At 39.2% G+C, this 8,395-nt stretch overlaps 1 protein-coding gene across 1 annotated transcript in view; it reads left to right on the forward strand.

Annotated features, from left to right (window-relative positions):
• The window catches only part of ARSB (arylsulfatase B), an 80,972-nt gene extending 75,496 nt beyond the window's left edge, over positions 1-5,476 (forward strand). The window contains exons 7-8 of the mRNA XM_076363327.1: positions 4,416-4,544; positions 5,096-5,476. Of these exons, the coding sequence (XP_076219442.1) occupies positions 4,416-4,544; positions 5,096-5,361 (395 nt within the window). The 3' untranslated portion in view covers positions 5,362-5,476. The remainder of the gene's footprint in view (positions 1-4,415; positions 4,545-5,095) is intronic.
• Positions 5,477-8,395: the final 2,919 nt, after the last annotated feature.

Raw genomic sequence — 8,395 nt, forward strand, 5'->3', positions numbered from 1 at the left:
GAAAGGAATTCCACACTTGAGTTGGGTTTGTGATAAGGAAGTATATACTATCATTTATTCTGAATATGTGACTTCATAATTTATTTGATGCCCCTATTAGGAAAGACCTTATTCATATATATTGTTCCTTATTCAGCTTGTCATGGCCACGCAATTTCATAGACCTCTGTCCTGTCCCCCATCAGTTGTCCATCTTCGGGGATGGAGAGTCCTATTTATTTAGTCATTCTTCACACAGAAGCTGTTCCATAGCTTTAATCTTCCTTGTCACATCTCTTCGTATCTTGTATGGTTTTTCTGTGTCCGTTTGGTAACATGGGGACCAAAACTGCACAGTATCCTGTGTGAAGCACAACAAGGACCTAGGTGGTGGCATAATGTCCCATTCTTTGCCACTTCTAATATTGGTTTTGCTTTTCTTGACTGCTGCTGGACATTACCTGTTCATTACAACTTTGCAAACTCTTCCCTAAATAGCAGTAGCTTGTTCAGAGCACATTCTTTTGTGTATGCAGAGTGAGGAGTGAGGCTTTTTTCCCCCATGTTCATTACTTTCCCTTTTGTTGTACTTATGTTTGTGCATTAGCAAGGCTTAATGCATTGAAAGGTTGTTCACTTTTAGAAAAATCCCACGTATTCTCTGGTTATCAATTTAGGATGTTATTTATATACTTATCCAGTAGTAAATTTTTCAACGTCTTGCCTGAAGAGTATGCTATGGAATATTCAGATTATCAAAATTACAATTATTTTCGCAAATGCAGCTAACGTTTTTGACTGATGCTTTCTGAGCATCTTGCATAGATTTTTCAGTTGATGACTTTGGCCTTCTGAAAAATCAGGTCTCTTGAAGATACAAATTAGCTATTGAAAATTATTTAGGTTTTTACATCCTAATTTGGAATATATATCTGTTTACAGAGACAATGTATGATAATGGAAATAAAAGAACTAAGCTGAAGTTTTCATAAGGGGCAAAGGACCAGGCTTTTAAAGTATTTAGATAATAAACTGCTTTTGTGGGTAGTGGGAGTTGGCCACCTCAATTCCTTTTAAAAATCTGATCCTGAAACCGTTTTTCAGGCTGTTAAAACTAAGGATGGTCTTGAAATATGATATAAACTCCAAAGTCACTTACCAAGGGCAACATTTTCTGAAGGACTTGTTTTTTTCGATAGAGATATAAAAGCTATTTTAATACATTTTGGTGACCTACAACTCCAAACAAAACACTAAAATATTTAGATCAATTTATTGTAACATTAAATATTTGAAAATAAATATCTCAATTAAATTTCACTGCTTTCTTAACTAATAAAAGTTGTATCATTTCCCGAAAAGAAATATAGCAGCTGGTGAGGCTCTGAAGTTGGGCTTCAGGAAACAGTGGCTTCTGTTTGAAAATAAGAAAATTCTTGGCAAAGGCTGTGGGATTTTTCTTTTAAGGTAAAAACAAAGCTTTAGTATTTCATTAGCCACTGATACACTGGTGATCAAACAGCAGAAAAATAAAATGTCTAGCCTCTTTGCACAAGTAAAAGCATCACATTTTTTATATATGTCTATAAGGACAGTATGCAGGCATGTGAAGGCAGACTTGATTGATTACCCAAATCAATAAAAGGCATCTGTCCTCTGACTGCTGAATTAGTCCACGGGGCTGTTGTTACTGCCTGGTCAACCATAATGGAAAAAAAGAAGAAAAAAAACCCCAGCAATCTAGAACAGATGCAGAGAAAAACTGCTTAGATGCTATGGGTATGAATGTTTTATCTTACAAAGGAAACAAAAAGAACATGACTTCTTTAGTCTGCCAAATTGGAAAAGGGATCCCTATAAAATTCATACGGCAAGGGAGAAGGCTGCCCAGGCATTTTGCATTTCACCTGCACTAGCAGAAGCTGAAGAATGAAGACAGAGGTAGAAACTTAACAGCTGGGCTGAAGGGAAGGAGCAAGTCAGGTAAATGCATGGGGAGGAAGATCCGAGCTTAAGGTGAAAGTTGTATGATGGGAAGAAGAGAACTCATATCAAGCAATATTTTTATTTATCTTAGTTCTGTATCTGGTGCTTATATATAATGTAATAAACTGGCAGTCTTATAAATATCCTGTGTAGACAGCATTCAAACAAGCATCAGTCTGTTTTCTATGGCTGATATGTCTGATAAAAGTTGACCTGTACTGCCTGGGAAGCAATGCACTTGACTGAATAATAGACAGTACCTTTCTTTGGCACAAGACAAGTGCTTGCAATGGGTGAGTTAACATGACTGACAGAGTTCTGTTTATAATAGCTCAACATGAGGGAATTAATCTTTTTCTCTTCAAGAAATTTTGCTGAAGGATAATATTCCACCAAACAACTTCAACTACAAGCTCTGGTAAAAGCATTTCTTAGTTTAGGAATTTGGTTTTGTTACCTGAACCAAATAAGGGTTTTTTTAAATTATTTTATCTTCTTGAATCTTAAGTCTCATGCATAGCATTCTAAGGATATTTTGCAAAGTATATCTAAAAATACAATCTTTCATACTGTTTATTTGAAGTATTTTAAATAATTTATCTTGTGTAATACTATGGCTTCACATACCGTAGCTCAGCAGTCAGAAGCATATTCTCCATGCTAAACCTTAAAATCAGAAATGCAGACTCACATAATTTTTCCTTTAGACCAAACCTTAATACTGGAATTTTGAGATGTAATGTTTAAAAAACTTGGTTGTGTTTTTTTGATCTGCTGAATGTCTTTCATTGTGCTCTTTAAGAAAGTAGAGGGCAAAGATGAGTATTCCCAGTAGCAAACAGTATGACAGAATAATACATAACATAACGATGTTGAAAAGTAAGCAATATTAATCTCTAAACTGTTTAGTATCTGCTACAGACATTACATGGCTGTGTGGGGATTTATCTTCCAGAAGAGATTCTTTTGGGGGTATTTATGAAGTTTTCCTTGTTTTTATAGGGGTTTGGGTTTTTTTACCATCAGCTTCAGTGCTTCATGGTCTAAGATGAGCTGAGTCCTCCCCAATGTGTGTATGCATACTCTAAACAAGTAGTCTCCTTTTATAGCCTTATTTATCTGGGAACACTATACAAGTCTGATATAAACAGGGAACTTGGGTATGCACAGAAAGTGCTTATTAAAGAAAAACTGATTCAAAGTGTGAAGCCCAGTGATAAAATAGAAACTTAGCAGGACCTTCGTAAAAAATAGAGAAATTGTGTCCCAGAATTTTCTTTCCAAACTTTCTGTTGTTCTCTTCTATCAGATGTATATTTGCCCCACTGTGATGTACAGGATTTATTCTTTTTAGAAACCTCTAGTTCTGCTTCTAATATTGGATCTCACATGATCATTGTACATATCATGGATTCTCTTTTTCATTTCAGTGGCAAAAATCTGTCAGCTGAGTCCTTTAAATTCCCTATACTGATTGAAAGTTATCTCTTGAAAGATGCTAGAAAATCAACATTGGTTTCTCTCCACCTCCTGATGTCTTTTTTCTAGTCTGATTATAGAGTCGCCTTCTGGTAGTCTTTTGGTAAACAGGTATCACTGATACAGTTAATATAAAACTCTTAGATTTTATGTCTTAAACTCCTATCTTACTTATGAAAGCTGATATGCAAGATGGTTTGGATGCTCCTGGAGTGTCTGTCTGACTCACTTATGGTTTCAATAAAGAACTGGTCTCCTCATCATCCCTGGTGTATGCATGTTAATTTTTTTCTGAGCTCCCTCCTAGAAGGAGCTTCAGGTTTCCTTTTGAGAGGGAATTTGCATATAGTTGACACTTCAGAGTTTTCTGCAGTATCTGGATATGGAGCCACGTCATATCCGACTCTACCAAAGACAGCATGAAGACATGCTTCACGCTATGTCATGCCATAGAAGTACCTCGCTGGCCAGCTGTGGATCTGTGTGAATGTAGCCAGCTCAGTCCAGAGAGACAGCTCTCTGTGTGTGGATACAAGTCAGGACCTGGGACTTGGTCCCTGGAGTGGTCTAAGAGAATTAACGGTAGTAGCATTGATTCAGGACATCTTTCAATCCTATATTCCTAACTGGCAAAAGATACAGGCACTTGTATGAACAAATTTAGGAATTTCAGCCGTGAGCACTCTTAATATAGGTATATGAAATACACATATAATACCTGTATACAAAATGAGTCCAGTTATCCAGACTCAGGTGTGACATTTTCCACTACTAACTTTTTGGGGTGCGGTTCAAGTTCTGAGTTAAATACATCCAGTGAACCATGGCACAGATCTTTGCATGTCTATATAACAAATTCTTCATCCAATACATAAAAATAAATGGATGCTGCTGCTTTGTTTTCCAACAGAATTCTAAAAATTACTTCATGCATATGCAATGTACCTAACTTAATTTACCATTTCATTAAGGTCTTGGCATTGACAACAGGACATCTTTACTTCAGAGCAATTCTTCTCCATGGGATGATACACTTTTCAATATATCCATGCATGCAGCAATTCGACGTGGAAAATGGAAGTTACTAACTGGATATCCAGGTAACAAAGTAACTCCTTGTTGTGCAGTGTGTCATATCTTCTACCTGCCCCAAACACAGTTTAATTCTGTTTAATGTATTTTCATCTCTTTTAGTTATTCTGCTAACTTCTCAGGTTTTTGATCACATGCAGAAATCTAGAAAGGGCACTTCTAAAATCCAAACATATTCTTTCATTTTGCAAATATTTTGTACACAAATGACTTTCACAGTAGTGGAAAAACTATCATAGAATATCTCAAATTGGAAGGGACCCATAAGGATCATCAAATCCAAGAAGAAAGTCCATGAAATTAATTTATATGAAATTAAGTGACATGGAAGTTTGAATCCCAATAGTGCAGCTTTTTTGTATAAATAGGACTCCTGTATATGTAGCCCTGGGCTAAAGAGACTCTGGTGCTGGGCTAGAGTTAAGGAATGCAGCAACAGTCACTGGCCAGTGGCTTTTCAAGGGACCTAGTGAATTCATTGATTACAGTATAACTCTATGTCTCCACACTGCTGCTCCGTATCTGAGAATTAACACTTGGTCTGTTCCTGTTTCTGCAGGCTGCAGTCATTGGTTCCCTCCACCAACTTTGTTCAATGAGTCAAAGATTCAATCATCTGATCCACCAACAAAGAGACTTTGGCTATTTGATATTGTTCATGATCCTGAAGAGAAAAATGATTTGTCTGAAAAATATCCTCATGTGGTGGAAAAACTGCTCTCACGGCTTCAGTATTATTACAAACGTTCAGTACCTGTGTTCTACCCTGATGAGGATCCCCACTGTGATCCAGAAGCAACTGGGGCTTGGGGTCCTTGGGCATAGTGCACAGCACTGCATCCTGCAAAACAACCTTGTAGCAGAGTCTGGTTTATGGACTCAGGGTCCTAGTCATATATTTCTTACCTTGTTTATTAAACTATTACTAACTGTGAGCTCATTCCTTGAGTAATTCAGTATTTCTTACTCTTAAAATACGTTGGGAATCTTATTTCAGTCTTTTCCCACTCTCTCCTTCCCAGCAATTTTATGTGAAATGTTGGTAAAATTATAAATCTGTTGTTTGAATATTCTTTGTCCAAAATATGCTTTTAATGCAGAAGATAAAACGTTGCCGCCCTCCTTAAAAGAGATTAGTTTTCTTAAAAAGCTGCAATGAATCATGGCAGCAGGGACATCCAGAATGCATCCATCTTCTGGAATAAACTGATTTTTGGTTTCATGTTTGTCCAGAAGACAAATTCAATTGGCAGCTGTTACATATCTGTAAAGAATAGGAAAAAAATACAACAGTAGACATAATAATTTTTGCCTTTAACATGCACCTCCATCCAGAAAAGGGAACAGACAGAAATCTCCCACAGTAAAAAAACCCCACACCTCCTAGAATACCACAAAATCCCTAATCCTTGTTCACTGTTAATGTATCAAACTGGAGTAGAGAGTGGTGGTCAACTGGAGTGCAGGTCTGTCAGGCAGAGGGATCTTGGCAGGCTGAAGAAATGAGTGAACAAAGACTTCATGAAGTTCAACAAAGGCAGAGTCCTGCACTTGGGGTGGAATAGCCCCATGCAGGAGTACCCACTGGGCTATGACCAGATAGAAAGCATTTTTGTGGGGAAAAACATCTAGGCATCCTGCTGGACAATAAATAAAATAAGAGTTGCTATGTGCTCTCTTGGTGAAGAAGACCAACCACATGTTGGTCCATACAAGCGAGAATGTAGCCAGCACATTAGGGGAAGTGTTTATTCCCCTCTACTCAGCATCACATTTTGGGCTTCCCTGTACAAGAAAAGTATTGACAAATTGGAGTGAGTCCAGTGGAGCATCATGAAGATGATCACAGGGAGGAGAGCAAACAAGGGGAGGCTAAAGAAATGGGTTAGTTTATGCTGGAGAAGAAAGAGAAAGGGGAAATTGCTATCTTCAGCTACCTAGTGTGAAGGCATAGAGAAGACAAAGCCAGACTCTTCTCAGAGGTGCACAAAGATGAGAAGCACACAGGGAACACATGGAGTTCCAATTCAGTACAAGAAAAGAAGAAAAAAATCACACCATGAGGTTAGCCAAATATGGGAATTGCGAGGCTATGGCATCCCTGTCCTTGGAGATGTTCAGTCCTTGGTTGGAGAAGACCCTGAGCAATGTGTTCTATCCCTGAAGCTGGGTCAAATTTGAAGTTGGCCCTGCTTTGGTGGTAGTGGTGGGGAACAACCAGGTGACCTCCAAAGAGCCCTTTCTGCATGAATTATTCAATGATACTATGATGAACAAAACCTTACTTTTATTGCCTGTCTGGTGAGTACCCTTTCTTCTCAGATTTTGTTTCTTTATTACCATAGTAGAGACTGTTTTCATCCTGAACTGGGCTCCGAGCCATGAAGAAACCAGGCCAAGCAACATTTCTCGGTTATTCATCAAATTGATGCAAGATCAACCCACCAGCTCTCTTAATGTCTCAAACCTCTGGAGTCTGGCCAGAGTTCTGGTACTGCTTCTCAGTGTCCTTAGCCAAGTTCTCAGGTGCAGAGCTCTAGCTGTCATCCTTCCAGAAAGTAGGGATCTAATTGCCTATTTTCTGGCTCCAGGACCAACTCCTATAAATTGCACTAAAATTTTGCACACCTTTTCCCAGTTTTCCCTCAGGAGACTTGCTAATTGTTAGCAAACAGATTCATGAAGAGACAGACTTGACAGAATTTGTGCATTTTTTAAAATAGAAAGATAAAGCATGAAAAAGATGAAACTTAAGAAAACTGAAAATGAACAGAAATTCCTGCTTTCTGATACAGCTGATTCTCCATTGCACTGTCTTAAATCTAGCTTGCCTTTTCCACTTTTGATGCTTTCCTACAAGTAGAAGTGAAGCCAAAGCTCTCCAGAAGCCTGTTCAGCTGTTTGTTGTTTTCTCAAAGAGCCTCATGTTTATCTCTCTCCTTCATCAATTCTGCTCCTTTATTTCAATATTTTTCCTATTTTATTTCATTCAATCTCTTCAGCCTTGAAGATGGGGAAAGAAGAAAAATAGTTTGGGAGGAAATAATTCTCCTATAGTGGGCAAACATATATTCTCTGTGGTTTGGTTGGATATGTTTTGGAACCCTGTTTCAGACCAAGGTTCAATAGCCTTCTCCATTCATCCATCAGTGGCAGAAAGCAGATGGTTGCAGCTGGATATGACCAGGGCAATCATATGTGATAAGTTCATATGTGATTGTCCCTCACCTTCTAAATGATTGCTCAGAGCCTCAGAGATTTAACTTCTATGTATTTAGTTGCCTTCAGTGATTCTGGGGGAGGTCCTGGACGACTGGAGGCTTGCCAATGTGACGCCCATCTACAAGAAGGGCCGGAAGGAGGATCCAGGGAACTACATGTCTGTCAGCCTGACCTCGGTGCCAGGGAAGATTAGGGAGCGGTTCACCTTGAGGGCGCTCACAAGGCATGTGCGGGACAACCAGGGGATCAGGCCCAGTCAGCACGGGTTTATGAAAGGCAGATCCAGCTTGACCAACCTGATCTCCTTCTATGACAAGGTGACCCGCCTAGTGGATGAGGGAAAGGCTGTGGATGTGGTCTACCTAGACTTTAGTAAAGCCTTTGACGTCATTTCCCACAGCATTCTCCTGGAGAAACTGGCTCCTCATGGCTTGGACAGGCGTACTCTGCTCTGGGTAAAAAACTGGCTGGATGGCCGGGCCCAGAGAGTTGTGGTGAATGGAGTTAAACCCAGTTGGCGGCCGGTCACGAGCGGTGTTCCCCAGGGCTCAGTTTTGGGGCCGGCCTCGTTCAGTGTCTTTATCAATGATCTGGACAAGGAGATTGAGTGCACCTTCAGTAGGTTTGCAGACGACAC

The sequence above is a fragment of the Aptenodytes patagonicus genome, chromosome Z (assembly GCF_965638725.1).
Source record: "Aptenodytes patagonicus chromosome Z, bAptPat1.pri.cur, whole genome shotgun sequence".
Classification (NCBI taxonomy): Eukaryota; Metazoa; Chordata; class Aves; order Sphenisciformes; family Spheniscidae; genus Aptenodytes; species Aptenodytes patagonicus.